The sequence below is a fragment of the Mizuhopecten yessoensis genome, unplaced genomic scaffold, assembly GCF_002113885.1.
Source record: "Mizuhopecten yessoensis strain PY_sf001 unplaced genomic scaffold, ASM211388v2 scaffold5441, whole genome shotgun sequence".
In the NCBI taxonomy this organism is placed as follows: Eukaryota; Metazoa; Mollusca; class Bivalvia; order Pectinida; family Pectinidae; genus Mizuhopecten; species Mizuhopecten yessoensis.
This window is the reverse complement of record NW_018406051.1, coordinates 9,059-32,297: the sequence shown is the minus strand read 5'-3', so window position 1 is coordinate 32,297 and position 23,239 is coordinate 9,059. Positions and strand designations below refer to the sequence as shown.

Sequence of the window (23,239 nt, the reverse complement as noted above, 5' to 3'; positions counted from 1 at the left end):
GAGGAGCTGTTCCATTCAGTGCCTTGTATGTGTATATCAGAATTTTGTACTGCGACCTGTATCGTACAGGTAACCAGTGCAACGAATAAAGCGCAGGTGTGATGTGCTCTCTCTTTCGAGTACGAGTAACTAGCCGTGCTGCAGCGTTCTGAACCCTCTGCAGACACATCAAATGTATCAGGCTGTCTCCATTGTAATTTTACAGGTACCAACAACACAACAACACAACAAAATCATTGTAATACTCCTATGTACTTTCAACATTGCTGGAAATCGTCCCTTTGATGATTTTGTTCGCTTACAGATAGCTATCATTTGCAAGGAGTCTGATAATTCTTAAATTAGAACGTGGCCGTTTGAAGTATCGATGCAAACACATTTTTGTGAATAATTGATAGACAGGAGGTAGCGTGACGTAGTATGTCGGCGTCGTCACAGTAACCTGTAACATCAGACAGGTGCTCGACACCTGGAGGACACATAGGTTCACCAGTTGGGCGGGTATCCAAATTCCCCTCCGTCGTGGTCTGCAGGCCGTGAATTCGAAGGTACTTTGGTAACATAGTTATGCTTATAGAAATTTTAAACTGATCAAAAAACAAAAACGGCTGACAGGCAGCAATCTTGGAATTTGAGAGAGTAAGTGTGTTTAGTAGCAGTCATGCCTTGCCGGATAGCGTAAACGGACGTCCGACGGAGAGCAACATTTTCAATCCGTTCGGACCGATCTCATGAGTTTTTGTTCGTTCAATTTGACAGAAAGTTATCGGAAAACAAAGATGGGCGACAGGCGGCAATATTGGATTTTGAGAGTTTAAGTTTGTTAGCGCTAATTCTCAGAAAGTACTGCGGGGAACTATCTCAAATTACACAAATTCAAGAAATCTCCAACCCGAGGGGTGATGTGTTTTTGGTTGTCTAACCTGAGGCTCTGCCAAGAGTTAGACAACAACAAAAATATGGCCCCAAGGGTTGGATATTTCTCTGTAACACCCTCAAGGTAGGGAATGATTTCTTTCTCCCGTCCTATTATTTCAGTCACAACTCCACTTACAGTAGTCTGTTTGTAAAAAAAAACCACATGTGTTGTTTGAATATCGTCACTCACTTTTGCTGACGTCACAATTTATGTCGATACATTTTAATGACGTCACAATTGAACACGTGCTAATCGGCACGAGGCTGTCTCCCCCTAGGGGTGACAAGTTGATCTTTCCCGGCTAAAACGGGAGACACACCTGTGAAGGGTGCGAGAAAGCGAAATCATACAATTTTACCACGTATGGTGACTGTAAGATTGAACGGGTAAACAGGACACAATTCAGTGCAAAAGTGAGAGAAATATGGAATCCGTCTGATGACGTACTGGTCAAGAAAATCCAAGTGATAAGTAAATGGAAGGGCACCTTGATGTGTTATTGATAATGTTGAGATGTCATAAAAGAACATAGATTTGACATCGCCACACTTAAACATATTGTCTTCCTAATTTGACGAGGAGGTTCTAACGTCAGCAATATACATCAAGATCAATCCTCGTCTCCCTCGACCTACAGAGACAATCAAGCCAATCAACTAGCAGTAATTCAGATTTTAATCAACGCGAGAACGCATTGATAATGATGCCACCCACGTTTCCCAGTGGAAAAGATAATCTCGGTTAGAGCTATGTTTAAAATCAACGGTCGGTCAGACGCTTTGCTGAAAAGTGCTTCCGTTGTCTGTGTATTTGTGTCTGATGCATGCCACTTGGCCGTTTGCATTAGCGTGTTGTCACACCGGTACGAACATAGCATGTCCATGCACGTCTCTGTTGTTGGGAGAAAATGGAGGCAATAGTTCGATCCATGTCGATACTCTTGTGAGACCGTTAGACTTTGATTAACACACAACTTTGTATACAGAAGATAAACACAGTTATCCTCCCTTATTTTTTTTACCCGAAACACATCTTTTAGTTTAGCTGAGCATTGGTCCTTGCAATTGTTGTTTTTGGCCGTTACAGTTGCACCCGCCCCCAATCTTCCCCAGCAGTCCCCCCACCTATAAGATTGCTGTACCATTATTAGCTGTTTGCACTAACGTACGAGACCTGGTCTGAAAGGAAACTGACTAGATAGCGATTAGGAAAGTCATGATCACTACAATGACAATGGCCGTAAGTCGTGTGTCGTACCGATATTGTGTAGTATATTCGGTCGGATGCCTCCGTAATGTGTACGAGGAATATTTGATGAGAACTCGCCTACATCTGGGTATAGAAACGAATTAATAATTCATGGCCAGTCGACACTCTGCTAAGGACACGTAATTAACCAGGTCATCAGAGAGATTATACATTGATACAGGTACAGGGTAGGTTACCACGTGGTGCTCTACAATAGGTTCAAATCGGACTTTCACCATGTGGGTATCTAACAATTACGTAATGAAATTACGACCAAATTCAAGCGGAATTGGCATTATGTAACTTAAACCTGAACATAGCCAGTCTAACTTGAACGATGTTTTCTTCCTTCATTTTCCATGGCTTACAACCCGTTTGCTTTTTGACTATCCAAGGAACCCCATGTTCAAAGAATAACATACATTAAATACTATTTTAGGAACCTTCTTACGTAATTACTCACCAAGAGTTCCGTTACGTAGATTGCTATTCTAGTACTCCCGTTCAGCAACTTGGAACCCCATTACAGAGATAGCTATCATAGGAACTCCTAATATATATGTTGTTATTCTAAAAAAAACACCCACAGAGATAGCTTTCATAGGAACACCTTATATATAGATTGTTATTCTAGGAAACCCGCCACAGAGATAGCTGGTATAGGAACTCCTTATATATATATTGTTATTCTAGGAAACCCCCACAGAGATAGTTGATTCTTGTTCAAGGAAACCCCTCACAGAGAAAGCTATTATAGGAACTCCTTATATATAGATTGTTATTCTAGGAAACCCCCACAGAGATAGTTATTATAGGAACTCCTTATATATAGATTGTTATTCTAGGAAACCCCCACAGAGATAGCTATTATAGGAACTCCTTATATATAGATTGTTATTCTAGGAAACCCCCNTTAATAGAAAGCCTTGATTCACTTTCATCGTGTCATGGGTCAGGAATATGTAGCATGTAGCTTGCTGGGATAAAGTACTGTCATATTTATTCTAGATGTCGACATTGATGTGCTTCAAGATGAAACCGGCAAAACTATATCAAAAACGTCATAACGAACCATAATATCCATTAGACCGTAAGTAATGGTTATTTTTTTGTGTAGTTTGACCGGATGTAGGACTATCGAGTGTCCTTCTAGATGCTCATAAGGACAAGGTAAGGAATAGTTGACCTGCAGGTGGCTTTGATAACACCATCAATTCTGTTCGATCAACTTGACAGATCGCACGATTGAAATAGGTTAAATCCTTTTAAAATCCTTATACATAGATTGTTGTTCTAGGAAACCCCCTCACAGAGATAGCTATCATAGGAACGCCTTATATATAGATTGTTATTCTAGGAAACCTGCCACATAGATAGCTATTATATGAACGCCTTATATATATATATAGATTGTAATTCTAGGAAACCCCCACAGAGATAGCTATTATAGGAACTCCTTATATATATATAGATTGTTATCCTTTGAATTTCCTTACAGAGATTGTCACTCTAAGAATCCCGTATAGAAAGATAGCTAATCTAAATATTCCAGAAAGAACTTGTGGTTGACAAAGATATCCCACTATATGACTTGCATTTGATCACGTTTGTCAATTGTAGAAGTAAAAGAAGGCCTACATATATAAATGTTCTGCTCTGAGAGGATTACAGATGACTGTTGTAGCTTTGTTTTAATAAGCTAAACAAACGTAAGACACAACTGGAAAACAATTGAAAAGCCGGTGTAGAAGTTCGATATTACCTCTAGCAGTATCCGAGGTATGAGATCAATACCACGCTCACTATTTAGGGTGTGAACAGTGCAACCAGAACGAGGCCAGACTTCAGAGGAACCTCGACCGGAGGCAAGACATTGAAGCTGTATCAGTTTTGGACACGAGAACATCAAATGTCTGATGGATTTTACTTCGAACTCGTAAATAAATAACAAACACTGTACTCTGTACTGAAATTCAGTTGTCCATTGTTTAAACGTGAACTCGGTATTTTTTTCCATATAAATATATTCAAATCTAAATGATCAGGGATACGCTTGGCAATAGGCGAAATTATCAGCGGTAACTTACATCAGGATATCACCGATTCTAGGAATTCTCTCACACAGATTGGTATTCAAGGTCATTCCCCAAACACAGATTGGTATTCAAGGTCATTCCCCAAACACAGATTGGTATTCAAGGTCATTCCCCAAACATAGATTGGTATTCAAGGTCATTCCCCAAACATAGATTGGTATTCAAGGTCATTCCCCAAACATAGATTGGTATTCAAGGTCATTCCCCAAACATAGATTGGTATTCAAGGTCATTCCCCAAACATAGATTGGTATTCAAGGTCATTCCCCAAACATAGATTGGTATTCAAGGTCATTCCCCAAACATAGATTGGTATTCAAGGTCATTCCCCAAACATAGATTGGTATTCAAGGTCATTCCCCAAACATAGATTGGTATTCTAGGGTCATTCCCTTAAATAGATTGGTATTCTAGGGTCATTCCCCAAACATAGATTGGTATTCTAGGTCATTCCCCAAACATAGATTGGTATTCTAGGGTCAATCCCCTTACAAAGATGTGTATTCTAGAATTCCCGTATTCTTGAAACCCTGTTATATACAGATTGTTATTCAAGGAAACCCCTTACCGAGATAGCTATTATAGGAACTCCATATACATAGATTGCTATTTTAGAAATTTCCTCTCAGAGATTGCCATTATGGGAATCCCGTTTCGACAGTTCGATATCCAAGTCCCTTTACATAGATTTTTATTTTAAGATAGAATTACCTTCGAAAAATGATTATTTTAGGAATACCGTTGAATTGATTGCTATTCAAAAAAATCTTTTGCATGGATTTTTATTCTAATAATCCGTACATAGTTTGTTTTTTAACAAACCCCTATCAGTGATTGCTTGTCTCGACATCTCCGCTGTAGAATGTCGAAATGTGTATCCGTTGTTTGTTTTTTTCTGTTAAGATTTGTTTCGGATTCCTAACCATGTGTTTGTTAGGTTCACTAATCTCGGTGCACCAGTACTCCGGACTTCATACCGCTACAGCTATGTAGCTTCGTTGGTTAGTTTGGTTTCCATTATTTTAACCGTGCCATAGAATTAAACATTCGTGGAATGGTATTGCGACATGTTCCGCCTCCACACTTTATCCGGAAATCAAAGGATATGGACTTCATTATTGAACTTGTTTTACGAGCAGGATCGGTCGATAATGAACGAAAGTTCTCTGAAGGACCACACAAAGAGATTCGATTGACATGCTAGGTCAATATTGACCACATCTCGGACAATATTTAAATCGGACGATCATTGTCCACCTACGCACTAGATTTGTTTGCATGTTATTTCCTCTGTGACGTACCTATTTCGTACCTTCAGTGTGTCAGAAATGTTGGACACCTAAAGCTGCGCCATCTAGCAGATAGACGTAGAGATGCTCGTCTGACCATGCTTCATAACATTGTAAACCAGAAAGTCGCTATCGTAAAATCAGACAGATTAATCCCTACAGTTAGAAATCCCGAACAAACCACCAGTTTTCGTATCAAATTCCTCACTCAAAAACCCAGACCAGAAAGGCATCAATCTTCCCTCGAACTATACCCGAGTGGAATAAACTCCCACCTGACATTATTTGGAGCCCCACAACGGAATTATTCAAATCAGCCCTCTACCGTCACTTTTCAAACGCAAATTAGACCATCTCGTATCTTTTAAAAACAATCTTTTTCCATGTTTTACTCCTCGTCTGACATTTTATCTTCAAATTGTTGAAGTTGGTCAGTACCATTTAGAAGTAGAAGTAGACGTCATATTGTCTCTCTCCTTCTGTAGACCAGTTATCTAACGTGTCGTATACTCAAATGTAACGTTATCAAATTGCATATTTTAAAATTGAGCCGAACAACTATGTAATATGTCTCTAATCCTAAGCCTGTGACGTAAAATCCTTATCTCGTATACATTTAGTGCTGGTTTTCAATAGAGTTAAACACCCCTTATTCAGATTTAGAAGAAAATGGTAGATCACGGATTACCGTTTGTCGTTGACATGTCATATTTACGAGAACGTAGTAGATCACCTAGTATCGTTAGTCGTTGACATGTCATATTTACGAGAACACAGTTGATCACCTAGTATCGTTAATCGTTGACATGTTACATTTACGAGAACATAGTTGATCACCTAGTATCGTTAGCCGTTGACATGTCATATTTACGAGAACATAGTTGATCACCTAGTATCGTTAATCGTTGACATGTTACATTTACGAGAACATAGTTGATCACCTAGTATCGTTAGCCGTTGACATGTTATATTTACGAGAACATAGTTGATCACCTAGTATCGTTAGTCGTTGACATGTCATATTTACGAGAACATAGTAGATCACCTAGTATCGTTAGTCGTTGACATGTTACATTTACGAGAACATAGTTGATCACCTAGAATCGTTAGCCGTTGACATGTCATATTTACTAGAACATAGTTGATCACCTAGTATCGTTAGTCGTTGACATGTTATATTTACGAGAACATAGTTGATCACCTTGTATCGTTAGTTGTTGACATGTCATATTTACGAGAACATAGTTGATCACCTAGTATCGTTAGCCGTTGACATGTTATATTTACGAGAACATAGTTGATCACCTAGTATCGTTAGCCGTTGACATGTCATATTTACTAGAACATAGTTGATCACCTAGTATCGTTAGTTGTTGACATGTCATACTTACTAGAACGTAGTAGATCACCTAGTATCGTTAGCCGTTGACATGTCATATTTACTAGACCATAGTTGATCACCTAGTATCGTTAGCCGTTGACATGTCATATTTACTAGAACATAGTTGATCACCTAGTATCGTTAGCCGTTGACATGTCATACTTACTAGAACGTAGTAGATCACCTAGTATCGTTAGCCGTTGACATGCCATATTTACGAGAACATAGTAGATCACCTAGTATCGTTAGCCGTTGACATGTCATATTTACTAGAACATAGTTGATCACCTAGTATCGTTAGTCGTTGACATGTCATATTTACTAGAACATAGTTGATCACCTAGTATCGTTAGTCGTTGACATGTCATATTTACTAGAACATAGTTGATCACCTAGTATCGTTAGTCGTTGACATGTCATATTTACTAGAACATAGTTGATCACCTAGTATCGTTAGTCGTTGACATGTCATATTTACTAGAACATAGTTGATCACCTAGTATCGTTAGTCGTTGACATGTCATATTTACTAGAACATAGTTGATCACCTAGTATCGTTAGTCGTTGACATGTCATATTTACTAGAACATAGTTGATCACCTAGTATCGTTAGTCGTTGACATGTCATATTTACTAGAACATAGTTGATCACCTAGTATCGTTAGTCGTTGACATGTCATATTTACGAGAACATAGTTGATCACCTAGTATCGTTAGTCGTTGACATGTCATATTTACGAGAACATAGTTGATCACCTAGTATCGTTAGTCGTTGACATGTCATATTTACGAGAACATAGTTGATCACCTAGTATCGTTAGTCGTTGACATGTCATATTTACGAGAACATAGTTGATCACCCAGTATCGTTAGTTGTTGACATGTCATATTTACGAGAACATAGTTGATCACCTAGTATCGTTACTCGTTGACATGTCATATTTACTAGAACATAGTAGATCACCTAGTATCGTTAGTCGTTGACATGTCATATTTACTAGAACATAGTTGATCACCCAGTATCGTTAGTCGTTGACATGTCATATTTATTAGAACATAGTTGAGCACCTAGTATCGTTAGTCGTTGACATGTCATATTTACTAGAACATAGTTGATCACCTAGTATCGTTAGTCGTTGACATGTCATATTTACGAGAACATAGTTGATCACCTAGTATCGTTTGTCGTTGACATGTCATATTTACTAGAACATAGTAGATCACCTAGTATCGTTAGTCGTTGACATGTTATATTTACTAGAACATAGTTGAGCACCTTGTATCGTTAGTCGTTGACATGTCATATTTACTAGAACATAGTTGAGCACCTTGTATCGTTAGTTGTTGACATGTCATACTTACTAGAACATAGTTGATCACCTTGTATCGTTAGTTGTTGACATGTCATACTTACTAGAACATAGTTGATCACCTTGTATCGTTAGTTGTTGACATGTCATATTTACGAGAACATAGTTGATCACCTAGTATCGTTTGTCGTTGACATGTCATATTTACGAGAACATAGTTGATCACCTAGGATCGTTTTTCGTTGACATGTCATATTTACTAGACCATAGTTGATCACCTAGTATCGTTAGTCGTTGACATGTCATATTTACTAGAACATAGTTGATCACCTAGTATCGTTAATCGTTTACATGTCATATTTACTAAAACATAGTTGATTACCTAGTATCGTTAATCGTTGACATGTCATATTTACTAGAACATAGTTGATCACCTAGTATCGTTANNNNAAACTTGTACAGTTGCTAGCAGTTCGTAATAGGAAAGAACTTTGTCATTTAGGTAAATATTTACAATCAAGTTTACTATTACGCTCGACATAATGTGCATTGTTTAATTATCATGTGCATGCTTTTTCTTTTTATCTCCAGATAAAAACTGATTACTTCTTACTTCATTTGATTGAGATTCTTCCAATCTTTCAATCATGTACATTACTTCAATTAATCATCTCATTAATATTTTTCTTTTGTCATTTGTATTCTCATGTGCGTACAACTGTCCGCCATCTATCAAATCAGCTTGTCTTGTACAATGTAGGTTATGTTACATGTTATTCAATATTTGTGTAATGTTTTCGACACCCTTATTGTTCATGTACACATTAATTACTCTGTATTATGCTGTAATGCTTATGGGCCGTAAGGCTGAAAGTGAATAAACAACAATACGAGAACATAGTTGATCACCTAGTATCGTTAGTCGTTGACATGTCATATTTACTAGAACATATACGTAGTAGATCACGGATTATCGTGTCATTGCCGTGGAATGATATTTTTGCATGGACGGTGAATTGTTTGCTTGGATGCGCTAACACCCCACGAAAAATGACAGGATTACCAATACACCTGATTTTATGGAACGTTATTAATCGCTTTACATCTATTGAGGTGAACTCCTACCTGTCACCTTACCGTCAAGACATGATTGCCAGGGGCAGATCATTATAGCTACTGCGTCGGTTGTGTCGGGTGTGTTTGTAAACAGAATAATCGTCAGAATGTACGCAGTTCGTGCTATAAATAGATTACTACGAGTAAAACTATACGTCATGAATTCCAAATATGTAAACAGTAAAACACAGACTACTATGAACATGTACAGGTCAACAGTTCAAGGTCGCACAAAAACCTGGAGGGCTTTGATTTACGAAGACAAAATCCTGTTTCTGGCGTATTCTTCAATTGGACATTCTAAATTTACATATAACTTTCTGTTCCGCAGGAAGGACAGATCTTCAAACATAGTTCGGGTACCCTTCGACTTTTTGAAAATTGAAATTAAGAATTATCATGTAGATAATACTGTACATGTATTTTGGTTGGTCAATGTGTTGTTAAATTGTGTTATAGAAAAATGAACTCGATGAGAATTCACTATTTGAATATCCGAATGAAAGAAGCATTCTAAAAACATAAATAAAACAAAATTCCGAACTAAAAAATCATCTTTTAAATAAGAATCAGGAAGTATGTTTGTTTATTTTCCCGTTTTGTTTTGATTTATGATTCTTTAAAACTGTCCATCACAAATATTGATGAAAATTTCCTCGGAAGACTTTAATTACATATAAATGTAATAATTTCAACCATGGCTTATGTGATATCAAATTGTCAACATTTTACTTGTTTGATCATGTGATATCAAAAAGTTCACAGGTCAATAATAAGCTGTTTACTGATCTGTACGTGATTCGGGCGCTGTACGATCGCAACAACCTGGGTATATTGGCTTACAATGATTTTTAACCTGATCTGTCAACTTTAAACTAATGACACTTTATAGAGCTGAATTCAGTACCAAAACAAACAAGTATACACGTCTCTGAACAAAGAAGCAATGTTTGTAAATTACCAATCTGTCATCGGCTCAATCTTACAATATCAACTTGTATATGACGTCTACCATGCGACAGAAGATATCGCCAGATCGATGGAACGCTGACCACGTGTTTACAGCCAGTATCACATACTACCAACACGATCGACTGCTGATTGACTGACCTACATAAAGAGACTGTTTCATTTAAACTCAGCCCATCCATCAAATTGACGCCTTTATAGTATATTTCTGGACACAGTCTTGAGAAACTCGACAGTTGTATCTAAATACAGAACCGGACACGACGCAACAGGCTTCCGTCATCCGGATTGGAGCATTAATCAGATAAAATCGATTGAAATTATCCCCTAGGTGAAGCATGGATCGTGTTACTAACTGACCATGTCCAGTGCTTGGACCGACGCACTGCGCCTCTGTACACACGTCAGAGATTTAAATAGCACTGATAAAGGAGCTCGCATTTCGTTTGGAATCTTTGCTCGTGCGCTCATGACGTTATGTGTCCATGTCAAAGCAATCAATCAGAAATAAGATATCATCACGTACGATTAAAATGTTCGACCCTAGTTGTGTAAATCAAAGGAGTTTACGACAATTCAAACACAGTTTTAAACTGATATATTTTCTAAAAGATTGAAGTTTAAAACCTTAGTTGTGCCGACGGATTCAACATTATAATCTAATGACTAGAACTCCAAAAATATATTTGTGAATTGGACTTCTTCCGAATGACCAAAGAGCTTAAGTTAATGATAGCTGATCAGTAGCAGTTTCACAAATTAATAATTATTACTTACCTTCAAGGTCACAAGGGTAAAAATTATTACAAATGAATGACTTCTTCTAAATATCTAGTCCGTAACGTGCCGAGATTAGGGAATATCTTGTCTGTTTTAATTGAAAGCCTTGATTCACATTCATCGTGTCATGGGTCAGGAATATGTAGCATGTAGCTTGCTGGGATAAAGAACTGTCATATTTATTCTAGATGTCGACATTGATGTGCTTCAAGATGAAACAGGCAAAACTATATCAAAAACGTCATAACGAACCATAATATCCATTAGACCGTAAGTAATGGTTATTTTTTGTGTAGTTTGACCGGATGTAGGACTATCGAGTGTCCTTCTAGATGCTCATAAGGACAAGGTAAGGAATAGTTGACATGCAGCTGGCTTGGATAACACCATCAATTCTGTTCGATCAACTTGGCAGATTGCACGATCAAAATAGGTTAAACCCTTTTAAAATCTCCGAAAGGTATGAGTAAAGACATTCAGATGTTGACCTACAATAACAAAGTCAACAGGTTGCTGCACCTTATGGTCGTTTGGTATATTATGTACAACCTGTCAGAATGAGTTCCACCTTCAAATCCTATGAACCATAGACTATGTTTTGGCCTATATTTTGAAACAACATATGAATCGTACCCAGTTATTGGATAAAGATAGACTGGCTACCAGTCCCTAAGTTTTCATGAAAAATTTCTCGACTGTATTTTATTACCAGCTTATCTCCCCCTAGTTTAGAACTTAGAATCAGTCATCCAGGTGATTTTTTTTCTTAATAATTCAATATTCTTGAGACGGGGTCCAGTCTTGGATAAAGATTGCAGTGCACTAGAGTATCTCCGATAAACAGCTTAGTTTGTGCAGCGATATATATATATTGACAAAGCCGAACTTGATTTGTTAAACGGAGCAAAACATTTTTTTTCGATAATAGTGTTTGTCTAGAACGTACCTTTGATCATATTTGATCGTTGATATTGACTGTGATTTCGCCTTGTTTACAGAAACACAGGCATTGTTTGGTTTACCCGTGTTTCATTATGGATGTGATGTGATCATCAAACTATTCCCCACCAAACACACTGTAACTGACAGTCCAGCTCGGACCAAACCTAATAAGTTCGTGGTTGGGAACGGAATGCGTTTGCTCTATAGACCTCCAGTAAACATCATGTCCGAAATTAAATTAGGAACAATTTGCGGTTTTATTTGCAGTTCGTGTGGAATCGCATGTTGGTTATTTTTCAACTTGAGCCAATCGGCCAAAGGCTATCACTGGACATTGGTCAAACGTGTTATGTTATGTTCTATTTATGTAGTTATCACACAGACATTTCGTGATAAATTTGTGCTGAAATTACTTGTGTAAATATTTGCTTATTCATGAAAGACTTTAATCATACCATCTATTATTAAATTTATGTTTCGAATTGTTCATATCTATCAACTCAAGCGCGACTTAAATCAAAACACGTGTATATGACATTTAGACGGAATTTGGCTACATACATGTTTCATTATCCTAATTGTAATTATCTACGTCACTATCTATATCCTTTGAGACATTTCGGATCAGAATCATGTGTGAAGTTTTTATATCCCTAGGCTCGTACATCATCTTCTTCATGTGGAGGCGAACACGGAATCGAGTTAAAACGGCATCGAAATTGATTTTTACTAAATCGGGAAGAAAGTTGAGAAACTTAAGTTCAGATTTCTGGAGGTATTTGCCTAGTTTTACACCAGGGTATTTGCCTAGTTTTGCATTAAATCGCCTAATAGCCCTTTATCCTGTAATGAAGTAGTATATGACCTATTATGCCGTATTAATGGGCGTTTGGGCCTCCATGCTCTGTCATGATCTATAATCGATTACACTGCTTGTGCTTTTTGCGTGCCGGTTTGTATCAGATTACCGAACAGTTTAACGTTTATCTTACGTAAAGCTTTGTACGATATGACCAAAAGTATTTTCAATTCGACCAAACACTAAAATGTCGGCTATATTTAGCAATTTAAGCAGGTCCCGTTATATAACTTTTCCGCATTATTACATGTACTTGAATAGTGCTGTGATAAACTGTAGGTGGTAATTTCTACCCACAAAACACCGCCCCAATATTACCTAACGTCATTGTAACCAGGGGCGGGTCCAGGTGAGGGCGTAATGGGCGTACGCCCCCCCCCCCCCCCCCCTTTAAAAAAAAAAACACCAAAAAACCTATCGTAATCTGCTAGTATTGTATTGAATATGGCAATTTATCATATTCAATAATGTATTCCACATTAAAGCCTACAATATTTTTAGAACGAAAGAAGTTTATACTTCAGTGTTTGTTTGTCTTGTATCATGTGTGTCGTTCAACAAAACCAGAACTTAATCTAAAATAGAGAGATATTTATCAGTCTGGCTACTTCATAATTTGATGCTAAATTGTTGAAATCCAGAATCTTCTGAGCTTCTCCATGGACCCTTTACCAGGGCAACCGTAATTACGCCTCCCGTTCATAAAATCCTGGCCTAGGAGTATTGAAATGTTAAGTAACGCCTTATACCCTAGAGTTTGGAATTTCTCGTTATTGGTCTGCTGTTCAGATCCATCCAATCATTTTAATATACCATAGACAATTAATGGAGAGAATTCGGCATAAAAAATGTCAAACCCTGACACTTTAACTATGAAATATAATGCTCCAAGTCAGGAACCGTTACATTAGTGCATTTCACAATTATTTTATGTTTTTTGGCAAAAAAAAGGGCCAAATTTTTTTTAGCCTCGCTCCGTTCGGCGACAGATTTGATTATACGCCCCCTTTTTCAAATATCCTAGAAACGCCCCTGGTAACCATGCCCAGTCCAGGGCTTAAACACGCTTCCGACACAGCAGATACATGGGAGGTTGTTTGTACTGTGACACAGGTAGGAAGTACGACATTATTCACGTGACGAAGGTGGGCTGACCATTGCTGACCGCTGATGTTGATACAGACATCTGATGTACGACCTTGCGTATTGGACACGGTCTCGTGGACAAAGGTATTTATAAGTGACTATTTGTGACCATGCTGTGGGTGTGTCGATGTGTGTCGAGGTGAGAGCGGGGTATATTACAGCAGTATTATTTTATACTGGTATATAATACAGGTGGGACCTCGGTTTGCACGTTCATTGCATGTTCGTGTAGACATCATGTTCATTCGGGATAAGGACAAGAGCAAGCGTAGACAGTTAGAGGTAAGTAACGATAGTATACGTTTACTCATTACTGAGTGATAGGATTAAAACATTGATTTACGAATAGTGATGCCATGCGGTCAATGTGTCTGACTTGATGACAAAGATTGATACGTTACCTAATTCATAGGAATCTGATATTTAGTCAACAAAATTAAAAAAGAGCATAAAATCATAACTGAAGCCATCATCTAGCGATCTCTCTGTAAAACTTTTTTGTGTTAGGAACGGACAGCTACTGAACAATGTCCCGGTAATGAAGTCTTCGGCATTAGCTATGGTCAATTCACATTTGCTCTGCATCCTTCCATTGCAATGCATTGAGAAGGCAACTGTGAGATTACAATAGCAAACACCATTTGCTATAGTAACGTCATCAGTCTCTTTTGTGACGTCATAAATTTCATTGTTGTCAACACTTATTTTGCTGTTCAAAGAACTGTTCGACATGACTAAATATAGCATAACTACTCTATCAAAATGTAAATATAAATATCAAATATTTTAGCAAATATTGGTATGGTCCTATAGCACACATTTCTATTGCTGACAAACTTACATAAAGCCCGGTCGTGCTTTACTAAGTTTGTCATCAATAGCAATGTGTGTTTTAGGACCATAATAACATTTGCTAAAACATGCATAGTGTTAACTAATTGGACAGTTACTGGTAACGTGACTGTATTTGGAAATGTACATGATTTTCATGTGCAAACACTGATATAGGGTATCCTTGGTATTTATCAGGTTGTCAAACTTGGTCATTTCAAGCGAGAACATTTAATACCCAGAAGATGACCATATCACTTTCAACATAATTTTTTGAAGATTTGTTTTATGTAATGAAATGATGATTAATACAACACATCGAACAGTGAAAGTTTACTACACCGGCACTTAGACTGCACGCGCAGGAATCAAAACCTCAATCAACACCTAAACCAACACTGGTGGTACTTCCAGGAGAAAGCCATTATATTTGAACATCTGGAAATGTTTATTGGATTAATTAAGTCTACCTCCAAGTAGGGATCATTCCTGAATTAGCTGCAGATACTTTTTTTTTCCATCCCATCAATATTCGTATTTCAAAAGCATTTATGGTTACCCTATTCCCTCGTCAAACAAGTTTTATATGATTTTGTTGGAATAATTTGTTCTCAATTTTTTTTCTCTCAATAAAATTCAACAGTGATATGGTCAGCTTAGTTATCCGTGGATCAAATATAACTTTCCTTTTCAATAAATAATAGTTTACTGTTAAATACGTTATTATATTTAAATGAACACATATCTAGCAAAGCCATACTTTAACCACTGACATCACATCGTGTCTGTAAAATGTCCACTGTTTACTGGTGTTTGGGCGTTCGCTTTAAGGGTTCTGGTTTGTTTGACGGTTTGGGAGTGTGTTTACCGGTTAATAAGGCATATCTCTGCTTACGTCAATCCTGTACTATAGAGATAGGTTCGCTTACCACGAAGGACTTATTAAGGATTCTGTTAATACTGTCTGCGAACATCATCTTTTAGTCTTTTTTTCCGAATCGATTTCTTACTTTAAATAAAATGTATATATTTAATCCAATCGCTATACTTTTAACGTTGTCATGTGTGTTATTAGGTTTTAAATGCCACCTTGATGTGGTAACATCTGTGAACAGTATTTTACCAGGGTTATTTAAAACGATGCTTTAAAGTTGTAACCTGTTGTTGTCTCTTCCTAGACATATATAAATAATAATGATTCTCCCCCAACACAAATACTGAGACGGATCTTGACGTCAATAACTTGTAAACAATCCATTATGGTTGTTTTTCTCGGTCCATTAACTTTTCGACGTTCTACTCACACAATATGCAGCCAGTGAAATATCCTGAAATCACTAATGTTATGAGCTATTTTTACGTAGCGCTGTGGTTATATATGCCTAACCGTTGTCATGTGTTTTGTTATGTTCTGTATTTATGAGTTAGCCTGCTGACTTAGTTGCACTCCTATACACGAGCTGTTATATATTATTCATTGTTAGCTAATCTATAGAACGTAGCAACCGGGTAACTCATTACAAAATCGATGTAGTTCTTTACCTATAATTCAGAGTTTCGTATTTAATAAATAATAGTTTTGTCTATCGAAAAATACAGCATTTCTCCGTGCGCTCGATAGTCTTCAAACCAGTAATGAACAGCAGATTGCTTATAGCAGTTCTGTAACTGGCCTATACAAAGGATTGAAAACAGATATATTTTCTTCTTCCTAGCGTCTGTTCATTGACTGATCCAAGACCATTCCGGATTCTCTCCTTAACATTCAGGAACCAATGTTTTTCGATTGTTAATATTTTCAAAATTAATATATATGCGCGAGAAAATGATTGCTTTAATTTAAAAAGTGAGTTCTGAAATTATCTCCGCTTCTCTCGGAAACTGTATCATCAGATGACGCATGCGCGTTATTTAATGCCTAGCAACACGTTTGAATCTTTGTTAAATCTACAATTTGGATACGCGGACACAGTTAATCCTATTGTGAGGTTATAGTATTACTGATTACACAAAATGCTATTAAAAAGAGGTCTTTAGATAATGTGTGAAATAATAGTTGTCTAATACAGACAACGTTTTATCGCCATTCTGTCGCGAATTCGAGCCATAGAGAAAGGAACGTTTCTGTAAAAGTCAACGGACCAGCAGATTGTTGTTCTATGGTGGTAGATACTCACAATTTATTCAAATATCCTGTGTACAGTTGCTAGCGGACACGATGATAAGTCAGCAGAGTTCAAACGGAGACGTTACATACCCCACGGTCTACCGTCTCATCATGGCTACTTCTTTAAATGTTTAATGATATTGAAGTGACGTCGTTAGGAATAATCTACCGACTTGTATGTAACGTTGCCGTTAATAGCTGATTACTTGTATGTTTGGGGAAGTTACATCGTAAATAGCTACAGTTGTGTGACCGCACACAAAAAATGTGTATGCACATCGTGCATACATCGTGCGCACAACTGTGCGATTTAGCAATCGTTCGCCCCGTTAACGTTGTGCGCTACGTACGTACACTCTCCCTCCGCACATATGAATTGGTTGATCAATATTACGGAAGGAAAAAGAGCCCTCGTATGGAATAAGGAACACTGTATATAAAAATTGCTCAGCAAATTAATTAGGATTATGTTTAGTTTTACAATGCGTGTCACACAACATTACAGTGACCGTTAGACAGACCGTAAATAATATGTTTAACTTACAGGTAATAACAGAACAGGTAAATAACATTTTGATGACTGACCGGAGTTTTACCTGGCCTGTGCCAGACAAAGAAAGTTGATATGTGATACCGTTTTACTGTTATGAAAACACAACTGGACGTTAGGTATTTGTTATTTGCATTCGTTTTGGTCCATAGCACCCCTTTACATGGATTTCCACACCTTGGGGAGTTACGTAAGTTGGGGACAACTACGGTCCATGTACAGGAAAAAAGTGGCTATGCTTACCTATATACGTTACCTTGTCAATACATGTACACTGTATGCAAGCTTTAAGCCTTGCGGTTCATAGACATAGTTTTGCAACATTTATACACTGATAACAATGACATAGAATAAACCTATAGAATGATATGGATGTAACATCACCATGTACAGGATTTGTGGGGGGAAAACATTATACACTGACAGTATCGAGACTGAAATATTGTCCTGTACAGGTCATACACAACTATGAACAGTGTGTAGGGAATTACGTTTTTCTACTCAAACACCTTTAAAAATTGAGTATATGCATTATGCGACTACATTATTCTATTCAAATATATATATAAAGTGGAAAATGGACAGTATATAGGATATGGCATTTATATTAGCAGACGTGCCCTAAAAGGACACACACGTATTTTAAAATAAGGTACATTATTTTTTCCGGTAACTTGACCGTGTTGTAAGGCTTGATTAACAATGGACAATATATAGTAAAATACATTATACAATCACCTGGGGTACACCGAGAGGAGGATAGTCAATGTCATGTGCGCTAGGAGACGAACCTATACCACACGTTCATAAACTTGAAATAAGTTAATAATTGTACCATATGCTAAGGTTGAAATCTTTACCGTACTAGTAGACTTAATTGCAGGTATTTACCGAGATCAAATAGTTCTTTTCTATTAGCTATTGCTAGCAACTGCACCGGTGTAAATGAAGACGGTCTGTTCCAGTAAAAAATATAAAGTTATATATTAAACGTGTTTAAAACATTGTAAAACATCTTTTTATTTACTACATAGTGGTTTAATCAAACACCCCGAACTGTTGCTAACAAATGTTTGACTGGGCAGCGCCAGTTACAGTTTCTGTGATTACATTCATCCATATTTTCATATACTGACTTGAGAATACAATTATCAGATTTAATTATTTTTTTTTGCATGTGTCGATTTGGGTCGTTTAAATAAACACCGAAACCACCATTTCCAAATTTAAGAAAATATAGATAGAAAGATCAGCTTATGTACATAAATGTTTGTAGCTACAATATAGAATTATACTTAAAAATCAAGTGTATATGTTTAAACACGAAGCCGTATTTATTGTTAAGCCATTTCTCAATTTACACCAACCACGATTGTCATTGCACAACGTTCGTTCATCGTCCGCACAAATGTGCGCAAGCAATAATCGTCCAGATTTTAATCGTTCGCAAATCATGCACACATCGTGCACACTCCGTGCGCCCATCGCGCACACACCACACATCGCGCGCACACCGTACATCGTGTAACGTTGTACGTTCCCAAAACTGCAACTACTTTCTAAACTAATGACGTAGGCGTCCTAAGTAGTTTGGTTTGGTTTTATTGGACTAAACGTCCTATTAACAGCTAATGTATATCAAGGACGTCCCCCCATGTGTGTATATATGCGTGCATATGTGCTGGAGATAGTATGTTGGTGGATTTGCTTCCTTGCGATAGCGCAATTCTGATGTCGTCTTTACTGTGCTACCTCACTGAAATGCCATGCCGAAGGCACCCAGAGCAGTATCCACTAGTTCACATTATACCGACAACGGAATAAACCTGTTGCTGCTATTACCCTCAATGCTGAACGTTCAGCGGGGTGTAATACCTAGCTTTTAAAGGACTTTGGTATATCCCGGCCTGAGGACAGAACCCATTGTCTTTCTCAACGATGTCAAAAGTGGGATATAAGCCAAGCAAGACGCAAGGAAACAAAACGGGTTGTTGGGTACTAGAGAGGGAATGTAGATTCCTAATGTTGCAATAATTGCAGCAGCTTTATTCCGGTCGCTTGAAAATGTTGCCATAAATAGCTTATTACTTTCGCAAATAGTTGACGTTGGCGTTAGTGAGTGACTAACGACCAGTATTCGTTGCATGTGAGGTAGATCGACATTTCCAATGCACGTGGCTTTTAGGTCCCGTACCACCATTCCATTGCGTGGATGATAAAGCGATAAGACCGACAGTGGTATCTACAGCGTAATCTATATACGATGGTACTCCGTCAATGACCTGCCCCACACAGTTGTACGGAAACCGTAGGCAGATAATCAATGACTGCTTCATTCATGTTTCGTCACCATTAACGGGTCGCTCTCTCAGTCAACCACTGTCAATCTTCTATAAATACACAGATTTCGCATCAATATCGCCTACTGCTTCATTTAGCTCGATTCAATCGGTGTCAGCAGACCGACGTATATATCCTGGCTGATGTTGCTGTCTCGGCGTGGCAATCGGACTAGTACTTGTGAAGGCTTTCTCCCGTGCATTGACGTTTGGAATATAGTTATGGGTGGTGTCAAATGTTGAAATATTGATTTACTGCGAATTTGACCAATAGTGTGTTAAGACTGTGTGTTCCGTTTTAGAGGATGGTCCCCGGTTATATTGACTTCAGAAGGAATTCTAAGCACCGACAAAGGAGGGTTGTTGACAATCAATTCCACGAACAAACGACAGTGTTTGGTGATACGTATTCAAACCTAATGAGAGACTGAAAAACGTCATCATATTGTGAAACTGTTTGGATGGGAATACCAGGATATTTGGATGTTCTTTTGGCCCTGTTTGGCCTGAACTATTACTAACATTTGAGTATTTCACTGGTTCAGATAGGACGGGCGTGCTACCACAGTCAGGTCTTCGGTTGACCCCGTTGGGGCGGGAATACCAGACTATTTGTTTGTTCTATATGCACAGTTTGGACGGGAGTTCAAGCAGCCACGGTTATTTCGGACCCTTGTTGGCCTCGAGGGCTGGAAGGGAGATCCAAGCTGATCCCAGGCTGATTAACCCAAATAGATGGTAATGGGACAGACGATTAATCCGGGTGGTGTCAGGGGAGTGATATTTGTTCGTTTAAGGAAAACTGTGGTAATGGACATGCACTGGTTATACGGGCAAGCACGTGCATGGTTTGTGTAAAATGCCGAATTAAAGCGAAAGGGTTCGTGTTGCGGTTTACCGCAATCGATTTTGGCACAGGCCTAGGTCTCCGACTGAAGGTCATGTTTAATGGTCGATATATAACTTGTATATCAAAGTCGACGTTTTCTTGTGTGATTTTCAATGAGTTTAATTACTAATAGACTGCCGTTCAGTTTGAACTTGATATTTTTGTCAGGTTTTGATTTCTAGATGCCATACTGTCAATCTTCTCTTACATGGTAGCGCGATCCTTTATGCGCCGTATGTAATGTATAAACAAGATGGAAACAGTTTCGGACACATATGTAGCATTCGTAATGGCAGTATTAAAGATGTTATCGATTTAATGAAATCCAACTCGCGCATTGAACGTAAGTAATATGATAACTATAATAAACTGGAATAATATATTACATTATCTGGGGACTTCATCTGTATGATTTGTTCGTCTATGTATTTAAGGTCCTTCTTACTTACACGTCTATTTCATTCTGTCTTTCCAGGTCCCGAAAGATCGTTCCGTCCGCTTGCGTGTCATGCCCGAACAGAGCAACGACTACCGCGTGGTAGTGTTCGGGGCCGGAGGTGTGGGGAAGAGTTCTCTCGTGCTCCGGTTTGTGAGGGGCACATTCAGGGAAAGTTACATCCCGACCATCGAGGACACTTACAGGCAGGTGATCAGCTGTAATAAACAGGTGTGTACCCTACAAATCACAGACACAACGGGCAGCCACCAATTTCCCGCCATGCAACGATTGTCAATTTCTAAAGGACACGCCTTTATTCTGGTGTACTCTATCACAAGTAGGCAATCTCTCGAGGAGCTCAAACCAATATTCGATGAAATTGCGGAAATCAAAAGTGAAATGGAAGGTATACCTACAATGTTAGTGGGAAATAAGTGTGATGAAACGAACCGTGAGGTACCCCAAAGAGAAGGGGCGGAATTAGCAAAAAAGTGGAATTGTGCTTTCTTAGAAACGTCAGCCAAGACTAATTACAACGTAAAAGAATTATTCCAGGAACTGTTACAGTTGGAGAAAAGGAGAACTATGAGTTTACAATTAGAGACGAAGAAAACCAAATCACAGAAACGCAAGGAAAAGTTGAAAGGCAAATGCACCGTTATGTAAAACAAAACAAAAAACATGCAATGGACGTGAATCTGTATATATGTGTAGCATTACGTCCGTAGCCTTACTCCGAGCACGTGTTGGAGTGTAGATAGTTTTACATTTCATCACGTTCCTATACACATAGACCTGTACTACTCAGTAGCTGGATATGAGGGTTCATCTGTCCGTCTCTTTGTCCGATTGAATATTGGAAATCTGTCTGAAAAGTGACGCATTTTCATCCTAGTAGTTACGGAATGCCAATCATCGACACATTTCCAATATTGTAAATATATTCCTAAATGGAGACAAATGTTGGCGGATTTTGTGATCGATCTGGCAGCTGGATGTTTACCGCTTGATCGATGTGTTGATCCGGTAGTCCAGCCGGCCTGTCAGGTGTCAGCACTTCGTCACGGAAGAGTTACCTCTCATTATCTTTTAATTACTCACCAGGGGCCGCTTTCTCTGCAAAACAGTGTACAGACAGCGTCCTCTAGTTCTTTCTTACGGGCGGGGGTGTATGTATTATTGTTACTGACTTACAGAGTTATATCATAGAAACACAAACTCTCCACTCCAAGTTTATCTTCTGAGATGTCTGCTTTCATTTACTCGTGGTGTTTCTTATCTAATGAAAGTTTTGTTAAATCTTTTGAAGAAATAAACAACAATGCAGTAATCGATTGGTAGACTTGATTTGCCCTAGTTAGAACGATTGTGTCATTCTTGTCGCTGAAACCAGGTGTAAACAGTTATTACTTAAGACAATGATAATTATGTTGATATAAGCGTCTGTGATGTATAGAAGTTCTTTACCCGTACGTAGATAACAGAATAACGCATAGTGAACAAGAAGGAATTTGAAACATGTTAGACTTACCTCAACCTTTTCTCCATACTGCTTTTCTAGGATCAGCTGGATTCCGTAGTAAATGCAACCATTTTGAGACGAAAGAGTCCGATACAGAGACACTAGGAAACACTGTGATTTATAAAAATAAGTTTCATGTGTATCTTATTTAACAGGTATTGAATGATACATTATCTACAGGTATTGTATGATACATCATCTACAGGTATTGTATTATACATTATCTACAGGTATTGTGTGATACATTATATACAGGTATTGTATGATACATTGTATACAGGTATTGTATGATACATCATCTACAGGTATTGTATTATACATTATCTACAGGTATTGTATGATACATTATCTACCGGTAGTGAATGATACATTATATACATGTATTGTATGATACATTATCTACCGGTAGTGAATGATACATTATATACAGGTATTGTATGATACGTT

General features: G+C 37.9%; 1 protein-coding gene across 5 annotated transcripts in view; it reads left to right on the top strand.

Annotated features, from left to right (window-relative positions):
- The window catches only part of LOC110450677 (GTP-binding protein Di-Ras2-like), an 81,382-nt gene extending 58,385 nt beyond the window's left edge, over positions 1-22,997 (top strand). For 2 of the 5 annotated variants that reach the window (XM_021498301.1, XM_021498304.1), the window contains exon 2: positions 21,307-22,997. In XM_021498301.1, coding sequence (XP_021353976.1) covers positions 21,307-21,936 — 630 coding nt within the window. In that variant the 3' untranslated portion in view covers positions 21,937-22,997. Of the gene's footprint in view, positions 1-14,032; positions 14,140-14,221; positions 14,338-20,108; positions 20,681-21,306 lie in introns of those variants that run through there. The other 3 variants (XM_021498302.1, XM_021498303.1, XM_021498305.1) reach the window with 3 other exon arrangements.
- The last annotated feature ends 242 nt before the right edge of the window (positions 22,998-23,239 follow it).